The 20,511-nt window shown below is 46.8% G+C and overlaps 1 protein-coding gene across 1 annotated transcript; it reads right to left on the bottom strand.

Annotated features, from left to right (window-relative positions):
- Positions 1–16,193: 16,193 nt before the first annotated feature.
- LOC149274595 (uncharacterized) lies at positions 16,194–17,537 on the bottom strand. The gene has a single exon (XM_089505301.1). It carries the CDS (start codon positions 17,535–17,537, stop codon positions 16,194–16,196), a length of 1,344 nt encoding a protein of 447 aa, XP_089361427.1.
- Positions 17,538–20,511: the final 2,974 nt, after the last annotated feature.

Here is a 20,511-nt window from a genome sequence, read left to right as displayed (position 1 = left end):
ATAGCAGATATGCTTTCTCAAAAAAAGCCTCAGCCAAATCATTTCTCACAGAGCAGAATCATCCTTTCTTTTACCCTGATATCCTGTACATTTTAAACTAGGCAGTCACCTGTAAAAGATTCTAATACATTTTCTAACCTTAATTAAGAAATGGACCATATATAATTATTGGTATAGGCAGTAGTCAAAGATATGTAATCATTGTTCATAAATAAATGATTATTAAGATATATTAATATGTTTCAATGATAGACTTCAAGGTTTCCTTGACCTTAAAATATGGAATGAAGGATTTGCTGAACAGGCATTCTATAGATAGGATAGTAACTTGCTAATGCGTGGTATAGTTGTAACTGTAAAAGGGGATTACAGTATGCGTACAGCCACCACCTAAAATAGGGTTTCGAGGTGTAAAGATCTTAGTGAGCATGTTTACCCAATTAGGTGAAGACCAATAGACTGACAAGACTGACATCATTATTCAAACCGTATATAAGTTAGGCATTGTAGAAGCATGGGAGGAGAGGTAGAAGGGAGATGTACTTGCCATCCACGGACTCTTCAGGTCCCAACACTCCCTCCCTCCATCCTCAGGGATGCATAGGACAGATGTCATGAACTAAATTCCTTTCCAAGGTTTTGTAAGACTTGTTTTGTATTATTTTTGTTATCTACTTTTAATATTCTTCTTCTATTTTTGTTCGTATTAAATGTTTTACCTTTGTTTGCAAGTGACTCTGCCTATGTTTGACGCACATACATTTATATGTGTTGATCCAATTATACGAAGTTTGAATTGGCCCTATATTTTATTACATCACCTAATTGTCCTTCCGTGCCATGACATGTTAATGTCTGATTGAGCTGTGCCTCCTCTCTTTGATTGAATGTGAAAACCATGCTCATGTGATGCGTTGGTGGTATAGCGGTGAGCATAGCTGCTTTCCAAGCAGTTGACCAGGGTTCATTTCCCAGGCAATGTGCAATGCTTTTATTAATGTTACTTAAGGTGTTTACGTAAAAAGCGCTTTAATTAATGAAACTTTTGTATGGGTGAGAGGTTTTTGAAGAAAGGCATTTGTGGTGCGTTGGTGGTATAGCGGTGAGCCCGGGTTCACATCCTCGTGAATCTGGTGTTGATGAGGGCTATGTGCATGGGACAGGGATAGGGTTTTCTGCCAATGCCAGCCAGGTTGTTAATAATGTTTATTAACAATTGTGTTGCCCAACAAGGGGTTGGCTTAAAATAATTTACACATTAAAAAAAAAAATATTAAAAATATTACTGTTAGTGTCACGGTACAGAAGGCAAAGCTAACAGCGCTGTGGCCAATAAAATTATTCGAAGAATAATTTGAAAATTCCCTTGTTTCATGAAATTATATCATAAATATGCGCCTAGTGTTTCTTGACCTCTCTATATGTACCTCACAAACATTACAGCTTCCCAGTGTAATGATCACACAATATCTTAAGTGAATTTAAACAATTAGATTTTAATGAAGTGGATCAAAATCAATTACAATCAACAGATTTTCTGATTTTTTTTTTTAACAAGATGACATAAGTGTTGGCATGAAACAATTAAATTTTTATAATCATTCATTAAAATGCCTTTTCAAGTTCCTGTGTCTCAACTCCTCCCCCAGCCTTCTCCACTGAAAGTAGGGAGCATACTGCAGTATGCTTCTTGCACATGCTCAGTATAAACTACAGTCCATGGGACCTGCTCTCCCTTTGAAATCAATGGATGTAGCAGCAGTAGCCAATCACATGTATGCTCTCTGAACACTTTTGCTAGCATGCATGCTAGTGGCTGCTGTATCGGGCTGTGCTACAGAGCTTGTACAGCTTCCTGGTATCAGTAGAGGCAGCAGGGAAGGGTTAAATGGACATAAGTCGTGAGCTGGTTGGACTGAAATTTGATTGTAGCGGTATTGTTCTGTGATTGGCCGAAACCTGATTACATGATTGGTTTTATCATTAATGGTTGTAATATGGCCTCTGTGTTTTGCATCAAATCCTGCACTTTGATTTAGTAAATTTTAATTTCTTTTTTTAGCATTTAATCAGTAGTTTTGTATCTGCAAATAATAACTCCAACATATTCTGGGTCCATATACAGAACACTCTGTAATCCACAATTTATTTTAATTCTAAACATTGATCAATCCTTTTTTATTCTACTGTCCTGATTTCCGTACTAGAAGTTATTATAAAGAGAGTAGTCATATCCCAGGGCTATGCTCGTTGTGAGGTAATCTCTGGTCACGCTGCAGGGGAAAAATGGCGGCATGCAATCATTAGGCCCGTGGCCATAGATGGTGTTGGGTGGATACTCAGCCGGGGTGACACCGTATCTACGGATCCACACTTCAAAGATCCTGCAAAGAGACCAAAAAAAAGGGAGAATGTCTATCAGATGCTTAACGCCACAAAACGTGTGGAGGAAAAGGCCACAGGATAATAGTCAATGCATTTATCGCTCAGCCGCTAACACATTAATGTTATTCAGATTCATGTACGAGCCACGCAACACAGTACCATGTGAAAAAAAATCACAACTGATTCACCACAGACAATTTATGGAAATCGGCAGATTTTTATGAAGTTAGTTCTTTTTTTCAATAAATTTTGCCCCCCCCTTCAAAAAAGTGAAAAATGGGTGATATTACAGATGGCAATTTAACGATTCCCCTCCAATACTGCCAATTTAACCCTTTAGCCTCTGACTGTCTCATTGACGGTTCATTCTAATAGTGGGACCCCCAACCGTTGGTCTATGCACTCACCTGGGCACTAAAAATGTACCAATCCTCAAACAAAATAATAAACAATAAATTGTCCAGGATTGGGTCATGTGGTCACCCTAGATGTGGGACCTAAAGTTTCCGCCAATTTTTGTAATCTAAGCAAAAGTTGCGTGAAGATTTTTAATAAATAAGGCGGGTCTTCCTCAGACTTAAATATAGAAGCAACTATCGTGGTTCCATAATGCCATGCGCCATGTGTTCTTGTTTATATCACTTCCGCCATTGCCTATGTTTCACGCCGAGACACATACTTGTCAACGAAAGCGTGGTGCAAATAAAACAAGGGGTCATTGGCCGAGATGGGAACTTGAGTCATGGTGCCCCCACAGTAGACATGGAACAGGTTGTGCAGCCCTGTCGTTCTGGTCACCCCATCCACAGCAGACATGAAACCTAAAGGACAAGAGAAAAGGCATAGTGCATTTACTCATATGATGGGGGGCAGTTGGGGCAAATCCTAAAAACTGAGTGTCAGACTGGTTTTACCCCTTCTGGGGAAACAGACATTGTCATGAATTTCCACACATGAGAGCTTCACCTCATCTCCCCTTTTATCCCAGCCACAAACGAGTGCACTGCATCCAAATGATCAGAACACACGGGACGTGGCCCATGACGGAAACCGACACACTTTTACCATAATTTCTTCCATGTATCAACCGCGGGAGGCGGGAGGCCGACTTCCATGCTGAATTGATTCAGAAACTTGAAATATTACATTTGCCAAAAACAGTCCAAATGAGGCAGGAACCTATTGCATCCCTGTCACAGGAATTACAATTTATTGACCTTGAGAAGCCCTTCCAAGTTCTTCCCTTTCCAAGGAGTCCATTTACCAAGCTCTGCTGACCCGTTGCTATGGTCTGAAATGCTGCGGTAATCGTTGCTGTTATTAATAAATAGTCACTAAATACACATTTTCCGCATAACCCCCCCCACACACACACACACGCATTCCCACTTTCATCTCATTGAGAATTAGCGTAATTCTTCGATCTTCTGCGTATGGGGATTTATCATTCATACAGTCTGCAGCTTTTACCTTCCAGGATGTTGCGGAAGGACCGTGTTGAGGATGGATCATATGGGAATGTATCGTAAGTGCTGAAGGTAAGTGCCCTGTCCACATCGGCCCCTGTAGGTTTTCGGGAAAAGGGATGATAACCAGGTTTCCTGGTGATCTTTGCACGTTCGCAAATGCAGTCTGACATCACGCAATACTGGTCATCGAAGTCGTACTCAGCGCATATAGCCTGCAAAAAGAATTAGTGGTTGGCACTTGGAGAATGAATGAATCCTAGTAATCCGGTTAGGGTAATGGTTACTGAATCTGAAGCTAGTACCCCAATCAGAACCCCCCTAGCTCATAGGCCTGCGTGAGATGTGTTGGCCCAAGCCCTATACTCATGAGAGATTTCCAGGGGATCTAATGAGACCCCAGGAGACATGAGCAGAAGGCACTGTGATGGAAGCCTCCATCACTGGGACCACTGGAGAGGCCTGACTGCCAGCCTCCTCCCTATTGACTATGGGCCCTGGGTTTGTAAAGGCTTCTGTGGCTACCCCCAGCTGTATCATCTCATCACTGGCTGAGGGGATTATCTCCAGCAGACAGCCAGGATCTGCCACCAGGGAGTGACCGCCATTCTGTCAGTTTAATGTTGTATAAATCAGTCTCCCCCCCCCTATTGTATTGTTAATCCCGTTACTGCCCCTGTTGTCTCTGGAAAGGCAGATTAAGGGGGCGGTTTGTGTCCCAATATCTTGTTTTATGTTAATGTGTGTTTGTTTTGCTGGATATATCCAGCCCTGTGTGTGAGAAATAAATCAGTCTTCGTTTGGTTTTACCCTACACTGAGTCTCGGCGAGTGACTGGGGAACCGGGGAAAGTGTGTTGTCCCAGGCTAAGGGAGCACAAATCAGTGGAGGTAGTCGGTCAGACTAACTAGTAGACTTGGGCACCAGGGGGCTCTTCGTGTTCGTCTTCGTGCTCGTCTTCGGGGGGAAAAAAATCTTCGTATTCCGCGAATATTTGCCCGTTCCTGTCTTCTCTTCGGGCGAATATTCGTGGACATTATTTGTGTTCATTTTTTCTTCGTTTTTCCCGGTTAAGGGGCTAATACGGGGTTAACGCGTTCTGCAGCAGCTCTGGCGCCAGGAGTTTAAATGTCCGTATGAGCAACTCTATTGACAGAGTTAAACTCCTGGTGCCGTAACTTACCCGGCACATCCCACTGGTCTCCCTGTTCTATCAGTTAAATGTCCGTACGAGCGACTTTATTGGTCGTTCGTATGGACATTTACTTGATAGAACAGGGAGACCAGTGGGATCTGCAGGGTAAGTTGCAGCATTGAGGTTATTAACCAATTGGTTAATGCCAGAGGAGGTCCCTGTAGGCGACCAATAGGCTCCTTCGCACTGCCCTGTAACCCGTGACGGCGAACCTGCGGATTTCCACTTCCGTGACCTGCCGCGATGCCGCGAAGACAAGGTAAGTTAGAAGGGGAAGGGGCCGGGGAGAGTGGTAGACGAAGACAATCACGAAGATCTTCGTGGTGTGTGTCTTCGTCTTCGTCTACGTTTTACCGCTGCCGTCTTCTCTTCGGGGTGTCTTCGGAACGAACACGAAAACGCACTCTTCGTGTTCGTTTTCATGTTCGCCTGAAGACGAATGCACAAGTCTACTAACTAGCCAGATCCGTGACAGGCACGCCTATTGATTTCAATTTGCATACTTTTTCTTACACTGATTTGTTGCTTCAAGAAGCCCCCCCCCCCTTCTAACTTACCTTGTCTTCGCGGCATCGCGGCAGTTCCCGGAAGTGGAAATCCACAGGTTCGCCGTCACGGGTTATAGGGCAGTGCGAATGAGCCTATTGGTCGCCTACAGGGACCTCTTCTGGCATCAACCAATTGGTTGATGCCAGAGGAAGACCCTGCAGGTGACCAATAGGCTCATCCCACTGGTCTCCCTCCCTGTTCAATTAGTTAAATGTCCGTACGAGCGACCAATAAAGTCGCTCGTACGGACATTTAACTAATTGAACAGGGAGGGAGACCAGTGGGAAGTGCCGGGTAAGTTACGGCACCAGGAGTTAACAGTCTGTACGAGCGACCCTATTGGTCGCCAGCAGGGGGCTCGTCTGCCATCAACCAATGGCAGACGAGCCCCCTGCTGACGACCAAAGAGTTGCTCATACGTACATTTAAACTCCTGGCATCAGAGCGGCTTTAACCCCGTAACAACCCCTTAAGCGGGGGAAACGAAGAAAAACCGAACACTAAGAATGTCCACGAATATTCGCCCAAAGAGAAGACAGGAACGGGCGAATATTAGCGGAATACGAAGATTTTTTTCCCCCCGAAGACGAGCACGAAGACGAGCACGAAGACGAACACGAAGAGCCCCCTGGTGCCCAAGTCTAATGAATACAGCACTAGTTTAGTCCGATTCAATCTACAAGGTCAAAACTAGCAAGAATCAGTCCATCCGATGTTGCGAGAAAGTTTTACTTTACAGAAAGTATTGTAGATAACAGCCTCCCAGCAGAAGCGGTAGAGGGTAATACAGCGAGGGTATTAAACATGCATGGGATAGACATGCAGCTCCTGAATCTAAGACGAGACCAACGACTGATTAAGGTCTTTATAGAAGGAAAAATGGGCGACTAGGTGGGCTGATGGGGTCTGAGCTGCTGACAAGTTCTGGGTTTCAAATTGTACATAAACTAAGATTGGCAACATTTTAAGAAGAACGCTTCACTCACCCTCCAAGTGGAGAAAACGGAGAATATGCTTATCGCTCCCTGCTCGTCGCAGCCACCAAAAAAGGGATTATCGCAGACGGAACAATTACTGTCAAATCGCCAGTCATAGTAGGGAGCTGCAAAGCTTGGGTCACTGAGACAGATCTGCATCAGATGCTCGAAGAAGAGGAGAAATTTGCGATGCCAGGGGAGGAAGGCTGAGGAGGCGTGAGCAAAGTTAATGGTGAAGAAGATCTGGCTGTTATTAACCATGGGTTTGATAGCGTAGTAATGGGCAAAGCTGGCGATATCGTAGTAAGAGGCATCCTTGAATCTGAACGTGTCCTGGTGGAGTCGGTCTCCGGTGGTCAGGATGACGTACTCCTTGCTGATCACAGTCTTGGCGTAATGTAACTTGGCGAACAGAGTCGTCCTCTCGGTCAGCGAATACTCACGGATTTCCCGTCTCACTCTGACTAAGCGAGTTGAACAGGTTGGCCCCGTGTATCCAGACTTGCAGTACCCGCAGTTGTAGCCATCATAGTTCGCTTTGCACAAGCAACTGGTATTGTAGTAAAAATTTGGCCAGTTGTATCGGTCATCATAGGTAAGAGGAATGACTCCTGCTGCCCTCCTTTGTGTGTTTGGTCGGCATTCTCCCCTCCCAGAGCTCAATCCACAAGGACTCCCATTGTAATCAGGACAACATACTTTGTTCTTAAGGTTAGATTCTGAGATGCACGCTCTGGGAAATATGGCATTCACTGCGCCAACGAAGAGAAGTGGGGCCACCAACAGCATCATGGCTCCTCAACGGGACGACGCTTCACCTGCAGAGGATAAACATGATTTAGTACATGTTATGGATTTACCCTGCCGTGAATACTAGGGATGCACAACTCCAGCCCCAGAGGGCTGTAAATGGGCCAGGGGTTCTGTGTGTCCCGAGTAGCTTAATGGGTTTTAAATTCAAGCTCAAGCTGGGATAATCAAAAGTTGCGACCCTGGAGAACTGGGGTTTGTGAACTACTGGTGTAACGAATTGGTATAAGGGAAGTGTTACGTGGACCCACTGCCGGCAACCAGCGGGCAGCCAGCATGTCCCAAGTGGATGGGAATGCCTGCATTTGGGGGTTATATGACGGTATACAGCGCTGTGCATTATTACTGTATACAGCGCTGGGGGGTGTATTGCTGTATACAGCGCTGGGGGTTATTACTGTATACAGCGCTGGGGGGTTATATTACTGTATACAGCGCTGGAAGGGTTTATTACTGTATACAGCGCTGGGGGTTATTACTGTATACAGCGCTGGGGGGTTCTATTACTGTAAACAGTGCTGGGGGTTATATTACTGTATACAGCGCTGGGGGGTTATATTACTGTATACAGCGCTGGGGGGGTATATTACTGTATACAGCGCTGGGGGTTATTACTGTATACAGCGCTGGGGGGTAAGGTAACCACATATCCCGGATTGCCCGGGACAGTCCAATAATGAGACTTTAAGTCCCGGGCAGCCCCAATCTGGGACAATGCATTGTCCCGGAATTGAAACGCCATCCTTTTTTTTTTTTTTTTTGACGTGGAGGAGAGAGAGGGGCGACAAGAATACGTTTTTAGCAACCGCTGGGCACCCCTCAGTCTCCTCTGCGAGGCATCTAGCTTGGTCACGGTGCGGGCATGTCATGCTGAGCGCCAGAATATGACGTCATATCCCACCACAGGACTTCTACAAGGTAAGTGAACTTCAAAGGGGGAGAGGGTAGATGTCAGGGTCCACTCTCTGCTGCCTGAACCATGGCTGAATCATACGTCAGGCTAATACATCTGCTACCACTAGTGGCCACCCTCCTCCCTCTGGAGTGATCTGAACCTGATTATCAGGTACAGCTGCGCCTCATGGACTGAGTGAAGCCCTGCCTTTATAAGACCTGCCCTGCCCATCAGTCAGGGCCTTGGCATTGTAGTTGTAGGACTGCCTTTGCTCTGAGCCGCTACCTGTACCTGAGCTTGCTTCTGAACCCGTGCCTGAGCCTGAACCCGTGCCTGAGCCTGAACCCGTGCCTGAGCCTGAACCCGTGCCTGAGCCTGAACCCGTGCCTGAGCCTGAACCCGTGCCTGAGCCTGAACCCGTGCCTGAGCCTGAACCCGTGCCTGAGCCTGAACCCGTGCCAGAGCCCATTCCTGTACCCGTGCCTGAGCCGGTACTCGTGCATGATCCAGTACCCGAGCGTAAGTCCGTACCCGTGCATGAACCTGTACACGTGCCTGGCCTGGTGGTACTCCGTTCCCGTCCGCCCTGCCAGTGGGCCTCCGTTCCCGTCCGCCCTGCCAGTGGGCCTCCGTTCCCGTCCGCCCTGCCAGTGGGCCTCCGTTCCCGTCCGCCCTGCCAGTGGGCCTCACCGTTACCTGTGCCTGAACCTGCCTGTGGGCTTACCTGCCAGTGGGCCCGCACCCGAGCCTGTACCTGTGCCTGTCACCAGAATCAGGAATCAGCACTCACTCCCCACAGGAACTCAGGTGCTTAGCTGTGCCGGGAAGGGCCAGCTCCCCAGTAAATCAAAATAGAAAATCAGACAGATTTATTGAAGGAAACGGATCACAATGAGGTCGAAACGTTGTTGTCCGTTTCCTTCAATAAATCTGTCTGATGGAACCCTTGAGTGCCTGGAGCCTTTTTCTATTTTGTACCTGTGCCTGAACCTGCCTGTGGGCTTACCTGCCAGTGGGCCCGCACCCGAGCCTGTACTTGTGCCTGAACCTGCCTGTGGGCTTACCTGCCAGTGGGCCCGCACCTGAGCCTGTACCTGTGCCTGAACCTGCCTGTGGGCTTACCTGCCAGTGGGCCCGCACCCGAGCCTGCACCTGCACCCGAGCCGGTACCTGCACCTGCACCCGAGCCGGCACCTGCACCCGAGTCTGTACCTGCACCTGCACCCGAGCCTGTACCTGCCTCACCTCCCGTCTCTCTGCCTCAGCTCCCGAGCCTGCACCTTCCTCTGCTCCCGTCTCTCTGCCTCAGCTCCTGTCCTTTCCAGTTCTGCTACTCTGTCTGTACCTATCTCTCTGTCACCATGCATAAAGGACTACAGACAGAGTCCCCCGTATCCCCTGCACATGGACTCCTACCAGACCTGCTCGCCCGGGTCCTGACAGTAGATAATGAGAAGGGGAGGAGAGAGGGTAGATAGTGAGAAGTGGAGGAGAGGGGGTAGATAGTGAGAAGGGGGAGAGAGGTTATATAGTGAGAAAGGGGGGAGAGGGGGTAGATAGTGAGAAGGGGGAGAGTGGGTAGATAGTGAGAAGGGGAGGAGAAGGGCAAGATAGTGAGAAAGGAGTAGATAGTGAGAAGGGGGAGGGTGTAGATAGTGAGAAGGGGAGAGGGGGTAGATAGTAAGGAGGGGTAGACAGTGAGAAGGGAGAGAGGGGCTAGATAGTGAGAAGGGTGGGGAGAGGGGGTAGATAGTGAGAAGGGGGAGAGAGGGTAGATAGTGAGAAAGGGGGGAGAGGGGGTAGATAGATAGTGAGAAAGGAGGTAGTAAGAATATTGAAGTGTTCTTTGTGTATTATTATTATTATAACCTATTTCTCCTCTTGAAATTATATATGTCTCGTTTTTCTGGAATGATGTCTCCACTCCTGCTTTTAACTATTTCCTTTGGGGACTGGAATGTTTCTCTCATTTGCATCTGCCCCAGCTGCATCCCCTAAATCCCATCGCTCTGAGCCATACAGCGAGTCATACTGTACCTTGAGACGAGGTGTTCGTGGCGGGGGATCCTTGATCAGGAGCTGATTGAGTCAGAAGCCTCGGCGCTATTTATGGTGAATGTGGGATCAGGTAATTAGCGATAAGGAAACGGCTCGGAGGCAAATTAAATATTGAGCTTCTAAAAATCAGGAGGAAAAAGCGAGTGCCAGGAGTTTGCCATTAATTCCGTGTGGCCAACATCCTGGTGGCCCGTATATGTGAACGCGGAGATGGATTATCATATTAACCCTTTTGGCCCTAATACTGAAGTTACTCCGCATTGTAGTAGCTCCGGTACATGCCTGCTGAGTGGGAGCCGTAGACATGGACACTAACCCTAACGTGGCTGCTCTCCCTCGTTCCACACAAACCATTAAAAACGTTTAATGTACACAACTGGCTGGACTCCTAAAAGTTAAGTCACCCCGAAGTTCATTGCAGCACCCCTCACTGCTTAGGGGTTCGCTCCAGATGAGGTAACAAAGCCGGACCCTTCCTGAGAGCCTCTGTGAGAAGAATCGCTTCCCATTTTTTTGGGCTGCTTTTGACACCGACTTTAATTTCCCGCCTTTCGCTTTGGACGAAATTCCGCAGCCTTTTCCTTTTCAATTTAAACATTCAGGTCTCTGCCGCCTTCAGGTCTCGGACCTCAACAGGATTTACTTCAAGCAGCAGCAGCAGCACCACGGAGCGAAGCAAGAGATCAGACTGGATGGGACCAGCAGCAGCCACAAAACCGACACCAATTACTAAACCCTCGCTGCAGCAGGGCACTGGGCAGGCACGTGATATATGGGACTAAACTTCCCCCTAACGCTGGAGTACCACGGACACATGGCTGTCACTCACTGTTACAGTACAGAATACAGGGTTTGGATGAAGACACATGGCCGCCACTCACTGTTACACTACAGAATACAGGAGCTGGACGCAGACACGTGGCTGTCACTCACTGTTACACTACAGAATACAGGAGCTGGACGCAGACACGTGGCTGTCACTCACTGTTACAGTACAGAATACAGGAGCTGGACGCAGACACGTGGCCGTCACTCACTGTTACAGTACAGAATACAGGGGCTGGATGCAGACACGTGGCCGTCACTCACTGTTACAGTACAGAATACAGGAGCTGGATGGAGACACGTGGCCGTCACTCACTGTTATTGTACAAAATACAGGAGCTGGACGCAGACACGTGGCCGTCACTCACTGTTAGAGTACAGAACACAGGAAGCTGTCAGGTTCTAATCTTTTGTTACTAATTTACTGTAATGTTTGGAAAGTAATTATCAAGAAGTGCAGCATTTCCTGTATTTACTGAACTAACAAAGCCGGAGGCCTGAAGGCCACGAGCCAGGGAGAAGAGATTTCTCTCCAAGCTTTAAATTTTATCCCGCAACATAACTCAGAACTCACCTAATATCTAATCCCAGATATACCCCACGAAGGATTGCAATTAAAAGGTGGTTGGGGTGACACTGCGTGTGGTCTGCTGATGGAGAGGGCGCCAGTGGCACCGACTATACTTACATATAGTTCAGTACTAATCCACGCACTCTTTTTTGTAGATAGTGGTAATGATTGCCCTCTTACTTAGATGAAACAAAGCAGGTGCAGTGGGAGCCCTTGTCTTATGATGATGGGGAAGAGAATGATGGAGAAGAGAAGGATGTCGAGGAGAAGAGTGGTGAGGAGAAGGATGGTAAGGAGAAGGGTGGTGAAGAGAAGGATGACGAGGAGAAGGGTGATAAAGAGAAGGATGGTGAGGAGAATGATGGCGAGGAGAAGGGTGGTGAGGAGATTGATGGCGAGGAGAAGGGTGGTGAGGAAATTTTGCATTTTTTTTTATGGATTTTGGTAGATATTCGTTAGATCCGGTTAGATCAATAGTTTTTTTCGTTAGATCTATCACGCAGGTGGCGGTATTCACAATCCTATGTCGGGATACTTGGCGAGCCTTACGGGTTTATCCCCACATATATAATCTTATACACGCTTTGAGAAATATCTTTGGATTTAAGTGCTGCCATTTATAACCCCGACACAGAAATCCTATACATATTCCTGTTTCTGACAACCTTCCGGGCCTGGAATTATTACAAATCACCCTCACAAATTGTGAGTAAGGTAACGAGTTCTTCTTGGAGGTGGGATGGGAATTCGTGGCGTCCGGAATGGAATTACGGTCGGTGGCTCTGCGGTATAAAACCTATCCAGATCCCTAGGTTTTTGAGTAAATGAAGGAAGTAGTGCAACCGACGCATGATATGTAATATTTTAGGTAGGTATTTAAGGGGTTAAGGCAATGGTCTGGTGGTTGATGTGTTACACGCAGGTGTCGAAACGTAGTCATTACTGCTGTGGGATAGAAGGAAGCGATGGAACGAATTGTCCAGGAAGAGGGACTATTAAACTTTAATTTATTCGTGAAGACCTGCGAGTGCATGATTTCTTTAGATATAAATATATTTATTTACATATAGTTATAGGTTTTGTGTGTTTGTATATACAGTGCTAGTCAGTGTGTGTGTGTATTTATATATAACACAACAGTACACACACATACACACACACACACACCACTTCTCTACTCAGCGGCATAACAAAACATGCTAGAGCTCCTTGGAAGACATATAGCTGGGATGCCCAAGCTTCTCCTGCACGCACACACACAGTACAATACTTACACACACTAACACACACACACACAGTACAATACTTACACACACAGTACAATACTTACACAAACACACACACAAACACACACACAGTACAATACTTACACACAGTACAATACTTACACACACACACACAGTACAATACTTACACAAACACACACACAGTACAATACTTACACACACACACAGTACAATACTTACACACACACAGTACAATACTTACACACACTAACACTCACTACACGGACAAAAAGTATTGGGACACCTGACCGTTACACCAACAGGGACTTTGATGACATCACATTGTAAATACATTAATATGAAGTCATGCCCCCCTTTTGCAGATATAACAGCTTCTGCTCTTCTGGGGAGGATTTCCACCAGATTTGGGGGGTTTCTGTGGGAATTTCTCCCCGTTCATCCAGTAGAGCGTTTGTGAGGTCAGGCGATGATGTCAGTTGAGACGCCCGGCTCACAATCTCCGGGTCAGTGGAACGGGAATTAAATCGGGTGACTGTACAGATTAAAGAGATGTTTTAGGGGACACTGTTTGGACCTGGATTAAATATGGAGTTCAGAGAGCGGGTTAGGGCTAGAAAGTTCTGCAACCGGATGAATGGGGTAACCCTAACCCTGAGGAATCCCTCCTGGCCCCATCGTTATTTAACGACTCGCAGCGAGCATCGGAAGCCAAATATCAATGTTTGCAAATGAATTAGTCCTTAGTTCCCTGCAAAGCGATCTGGTGCGATTGGGGGGCCGCGAGATCAAGCAGATGAGATTTAACGCCAACAAACCCAAAATTCTGCGATAAATGAGTAAATTAGACCTTAAACGGGGTTATGCCGACACCTGCACAGGAATGAAGAGAAAACGGCATCCTGGAAACATGCGGTTTAATAAGTAAAATTGCTTGCAGATCAGCTGTGCTAATATTATTATTAACGTTGTACCGCTCTACTGCCTATGCGCCAGTCCTCGCAGCGAATCACCCACTACACATTTTTATTGGCGTGTTTTGCGTGTTTATCCAGCCTCACGCTTCCTCCCCGGCGTAGAGCCCGGCCTGTGGGCACGCGGACGCTTCCTGCGATGGATCAGGTAAGTGCTGTTTGTCTTCCCTATTGACTCTCTCCAGGAGGAAGCTCATTAAGGATCATTCAAGGACAATTTTATCAGTAACTTTGGGTCACTTAAAAATGCAGTTTACTTACCAGGTCTATAAATATTTTACTGACAATAACCAGTTATTTTGTATTAAAGCATTAAGGCCGTGAACCTGGTGACCCATCGCAGATTTAGTAATGGTGGTGGTGACCAGAATAACCCAACAATGTCCTCACGTGGATAAAGGAGACACAATCTGTGTCCTTCGGTGCTGTGGTCAGGTACCTTGTTCTTGAAGGTAAACAGACGCGTGCATTTAAACGTACATGCAGTGTTCACCAGAGCCGCGGTAAGACAGTACCCGAATATCACACATATAATGAGAACAGGCGGGGAGGGGGCTGAGAAACCACCGTCCGGAGAGCGGGGGTAGAGGGGTCTCGATTCCTTTGCAGAATGAAATGGATGGGATGGCCATGCAATAGCTGCTTGAATAAAGGTATTTGCTGTATTGGGGGGGGGGGGGTAACTTTTAACTGCCGAGAGAAAACATCCATCGTAACACTAACGGGGCCACACTTCCATCTAGTCATAAGACATGGCTACGAGACACTTCTAGTTTGCACGAGGGCCTCAATGATTGAGCCTGACCCGAGACCCCCCGGGGAGGCTGCCGTTAGGGAGGTGCAGCCCCAGGTAGACCGTTCTACTGTCTCAGCCTAGTCCCCCACAATTCAAATGGGTCACTTGGGGAGATGGCCCTGGCCACTGGCCCACTGAGGAGCCTGAAAGCGATGAGAAGACACAGGGAACGGGTCTCACAAGGTATTGGAGCAAACTTACCTTCCAAACTTATGCCTTATTACTTACAACTAAATCAATTTTATTCTTATTCCACATCTCTCCCCCCTCGCTGCAGCTCCTTGGGATATCTCCCTGGTTTTTATATTAAACGGCTCCGCTAGTTAGTGTGGTTCTATCAAGCTAACCCTTGCTTATTAACGTTACCGCCGGGTCTTGAGTAAGCAATGTGTTTCTCGCGTCAGCATTTACTCGTTAATGTTCTGTTTCTGGGTGGGCGATACTTCAATACCCACGTAACAGGGACCAATGGGAACGTTTGTTGATGTCAAATCCTCGAACAAAGGAAGGTTACATGACCATTGGTCACCATCACACCTCTCCAGATAGAACGGAAGCCCGAAATGTTCTTTGTGACACCGGACAGTCGAGTGAACTACCTGGAAGGCATTTTTGCATTGTTTGGGAGTAAAAATAATTAAAACTAAAAAACAATTTGCTTTTATTATCACAAGTACTTGTATACTTACCCATGTGGCATTAACCCCTTCATGACAAAGCCCATACATGTGCGTGCTCACAATGCTTTGTCATTCATGGGTTTAAGGACAACCTGTTGTCCTTAAGGGGTAAAGGTGAACTCTGAACCAAATACACCAGCCTACGGTAACACAAGGACATCATACAGAAAAAGCGCGTCTCTCTTCCAGCGCCTCCGCTCACGCCGGTAAACGGACGCGTCTTTAGTGTTACAATATCACGGGTGGGCCTTTCAACCATAATCAGGAAAGACGTGACAAGATCGGGAGAATATATCTAGAAATCCTTTGGTCCCCATTCTACATTTTTATTGTACGCTGTAAAGTCTCGTCTGGCTGCCTATTCATTTAAACAGACCCCGTCGTCGGCCGTTTAGTGCCAGCCATTTAAGTGCATTTAATGGACATGCCCCTGTTTCTGTAGACTTTTTCCATCGATGCAGGTCCTGACATCCTTAGAATCAGAGTCCCTTCTTAATCTCATAAACATTCTTCACTGTATAAATGTCTCTATGAACCACATACTCCTCCCAACAAGAGACAATTGGGGTCTCAGAAGAGTTTGTTCAAGTCATGGTAGGGTGAAGAGACTTCCTTTCCGTGTTCCTCAAAGACATGGAAAAGGATGATTAAAAAACGTTTGGAATCTACCAGCCAAGTAGGTTGCGCATGTCCACCCCGGTCAGGTTAACTGGACTCATTTCCACAGGCACCGGGTACAAACCAGCAAACCCTGAGCAGGCGAGATATCTACACACAGGGTCCTTCGTTGGAGTGCGACCTCTGATGAGTGACCAGCTGGTAGCTCCAGCAGAAGCTTCGTCCGCACTCGATGCAGGTGTAGGGTTTCTCGCCGGTATGGACCCTCTGGTGTCTAACGAGCTGATAACTCCAGCTAAAGTTTTTCCCACACTCCATGCACGAGTATGGCTTTTCGCCCGTGTGCGTCCTCTGATGTTTATTGTAATCTGAGTTGCGACTGAAGTTTTTGCCGCACAGTAGACACTGGAAGGGCTTTTCGTTGCTGTGAGTGACACGGTGGCGGTCGCAGCCCACTTTATCGATGAAACTTTTGCCACATTCAGGGCAGGAGTAAGGCTTTTCCCCAGTGTGTATCCTCTGGTGGGTGACCAGCACTGACCGCTGGCTGAAGCTCTTGCCGCATGCACTGCAGGTGTAGGGCTTCTCTCCAGTATGTATGCGCTGATGCATGACAAGCTTGGAGCTCTCGCTGAAGCCTTTACCGCAGACATTGCAGGTGTAAGGTCTCTCCCCAGTGTGTGTTCTCTTGTGTGTGATAAGGTGTGAGCGCACACTAAAGCTCTTGCCGCAGTCAGGACATGTGTATGGGCGCTCCCCGGTGTGGGTCCTCTGGTGTATGACCAGTTTGGAGCTCTCGCTGAAGCTCTTGCCGCACTCAACGCACGTGTAAGGCCTTTCTCCAGTGTGAGTCCTTTGGTGTCGAGCAAGCTGCGAGCTCTCACTGAAGCGTTTACCGCAGTCCGGACACGCAAACGGCTTCTCGCCCGTGTGTATCTTGTGATGTCGAATGAGCAACGAGCAGGAAGTGAAACTTTTGCCGCACTCTATGCAGGGAAAGGGTCTCTCTCCCGTGTGGTTCCGATGGTGCTGAATGAGCAGGGATTTCTGGCTGAACCTTTTCCCACATAAAGTGCACAAGAATGGCTTCTCTTTACTTCCTTTCTGAGAGTTGGCAGAGTTAGCGCAGTACCTTTCCACTCCCACTCGGACATATTGCTCCTCGGCTTCCGTGGTCTCCGGCGATACAGAAAGACTATGCTCTGAATAGCCAGTAGCGTATTTCCCAGGTGGACTTCTAGACTGTCCATCAGAGGAGCCGGCTCCTTCTTCACTTTCTTTATGTTCAGAGAGAGTTGCGGGATAAAGCGTGTCAAATACTTTCTTACTCCTATGTGCAAAATGCGAAGACATTTCAGGAGGTAAAAGGGAGACCGTTCTAACACCAATTGATGGTTTTTCCGGAGAGCTCTGTGGTGGATTTTTGTGTGTTTTGGTGGGCTTCCGTCTACGTCGGACTCGTTCTCCACCTGAATGTTGCTGGGGAATAGCCATCTTTTGGGAGTCAGTTGGAAGTGGCGTAGTTTCACCTGCAGCCTCTAAGAGGGGGGAAAACAAGCAGAGAAATTACACATTTTTAGAACACATAATTCAATAAAACATACAAAGTAATATGGGGGGGGGGGGTCACAGTTGAGATCAAACGTCTGCATACCCTTATTTCTTAATACTGTGTATCGCCCCTTTAGCATGAATGACAGTAGCAGTGTTTTGGAAGAGTTGTCTAGGAGGCCCCAAATTTACCTTTACCAGCCTTATCTATTACGAAAACTGACCCTTTCCTTCCCTCACTAGCCTTTGACCCTGACGTGGCCCTCATTTGGGCCTTTGTTCTCACTCTACGGCCCAGTTTGTACTGGACTGTTACCTGTATAATTATGTTTATAGCCCGCCGGCTGTATTTAAAGATTCACAGTTAAGTGATGTTTAAAAAGGGCTCTGCGTTAACAAAATGAACTCCATGATGGGGTCCATGATGGGGTCCATGATGGGGCCAGATTGAGGTGTCTGTTAATCCAACAGGGAACAGAGATGGTTAGAATGTGGCAACGAATCCGGGGATCGCGATTCTTTTTGCGTTTTACAAAGCATTAGCTGGACCTCATTTACAACATGAAGTTCAGACTGAGAACAAATTAATAAAAGGATTTTAGCATTTGGCTAAACTGGATTCATTTAATACAGAAAAGAGAAGCCACGGAGAAGCCGCGTTACATGTAGGAATGGACTATTTCTTGTTGGGAAGGAAGGGTGTTGAGGGTTAAATAGGGATTTAAAGAATTTTTTTCATCATTTAGTGCATTAGGATCATTGTCCTTATATACATGTTCTGTTTCTATGATGTCTCTAATATCACCCTGCAGGGTATTCCCGTTATCTGTGACCATGTCTTACCCACACCTGGGCAACACAGTCAATGCGTCATCGGTACACTCACACTTACTGAGACCTGTGGTAGGCTTTTCAGACACGCTGATTAACCCTTCGTGTATAATGTGATCCTGACATTGTTAGTTTGTCTTATTCTTCTTGCAGACTTTGACTTGTAATGTTTAAGTCTAAATAACTGAATTTTCACAGCAACTAAAATAATAAACTGCCATCTGCCTATTTCCACCACCAGGGGGAGCCTTGGGGCACCCAAGGGGTGTATTTGTCATGTAAGTCTGGAGAATATGGCATCACCTTATAAAGTAAGTTGTGTTTAAAAATAACGACTCATAAAAGATCCCAAGCATATGACACAACAGGAGCAGCACACTAGGAAACCAATATAATCAATCATCTCGCTGGGATCCCTGGCTGCAGAGAGCGAGATCAACCACTAGGTGGCACCACCACACGACACAAACCCAGTGAAGGGTAACCCTAACCTACGTGCATGCGCATGGTACCCAGGGTATCTAAAATGATGGTATTTTAACTCTTTCCATGCACATATTTTACCACCAGGCTTGGTCAAAGTTTGCAGTAGTATTTTGTGTGTCTTTTTTCCACACACATTCTTTAGGTATGAATTTGCAGGTCCAGGTGTGTGTCGGTGTCAAACAACACCCCAATACGTATTCAGCAACACCTCGTGGTGATACCACCCATAATAAATTTGCCTGGTTGTTTGGGGGCTAAAAGGGCCACATTTGGGAGGTGTATATTTTTCAATGTTGAATTTTGACATTTGGTCATCTTGCAAAAATAAATCCGGTTTGGGGGTGTAAATTGAATTGGTCGGGTTCAAACACATGGCGTATTTGGGACGTCTTTGAACCCGACCAATTCAATTTACACCATCAAACCAGATTTTTTTTTTGGAAACTAGACAACCCAGAGTATATCAAATGCCAGCCTTTGTCAAAGTTTGTGGTAGTAATTTTTTGGTGTTTTTTTCATACATATCGTACTTCAGGCATGAATGTACAGCCCTTGGCATATGTCACTTTCAAACAACATCACCTCCTGATTACAGTGATACCATCCATGCATGGGTCTGCCTGGGGGCTAAAAGGTCACATTTGGGAGGTGCAGAATTTTGTTTTACATTTTCACATCTAGACACCCCAGGGTATTTCATATTTAAGTGGTTCTGGGGACTGGCTGGTGGCTGCTCTTCTGTTCCACATATCACGCCACCTTCTAGACAGGCATGACTGCTGGTTGGAAACACAAAGGTTCAACCTAGGCAGTGACTCAACAAACAGGTATATTCACCTTAAATGGGGCCACCCTGAGGGCCAATTCATTCTTAAATCTGGGTGGGGGGGTGCCACCAAAACCACGACTCTGTGTTTCTTTATTAATCACGGTGAGGAGCAGACAGCAAACTGACCCCAGCGAGCACTGTGCATCACGTAAGCCTTTAACATTCAGAACGGGGCAGGGATGAACCACAGGGTTTAGACGCCTGTAAATATTCGGAAGAGGGAGCATACCCCACGACTTGCCCTACATTATAACCCACTGTTAGCCCACAAAATGTAATACAAAGATAATAATTTGTGTGGAGACTGAAAGCCCTCATATGCCTGGGATATAGAACAATTCACATGCATGTGCCGTCAACCCGCAGGGGCCCCTTTATTGGGTGTAAAAGTAAATGTGCAGTAGACCCATAGTGTCACTCATACATGCGCAGTGGACCAGTAGTGTGGTGCATGCATACAGTCATTTCCTCCTTTAAACAAAAGGCTCCATAAGGCACAGGGGCTCTCAGGAGCCGGCCAACTGCCAGACTAGGGTCACAGCGCCCCCGCTGTCTGAGGCATGCAATGGAATCTGTCAGAAACCAACCTGCGCATGATGACGGAGGGGAGCTGGGCTCTGGATCCTCCATTTCCTGCATTGTGACTTCTGCAAAGAAAACACAAGCAAAATCAGAGACTGATCCCGGAAAATAGGGATTTTTTTCCGTCATACGGTGACAGCGTTATACAGAGAGCGCTATACAGTCCGTCCCTCCGTCACACGGTGACAG

Source organism: Sceloporus occidentalis, unplaced genomic scaffold, assembly GCF_023333645.1.
Source record: "Sceloporus occidentalis isolate IW3139 unplaced genomic scaffold, rSceOcc1.0.p SCAF_322, whole genome shotgun sequence".
Classification (NCBI taxonomy): Eukaryota; Metazoa; Chordata; class Lepidosauria; order Squamata; family Phrynosomatidae; genus Sceloporus; species Sceloporus occidentalis.
The sequence above is the reverse complement of the archived record's forward strand: the minus strand, read 5'-3'. Positions and strand labels throughout refer to the sequence as shown.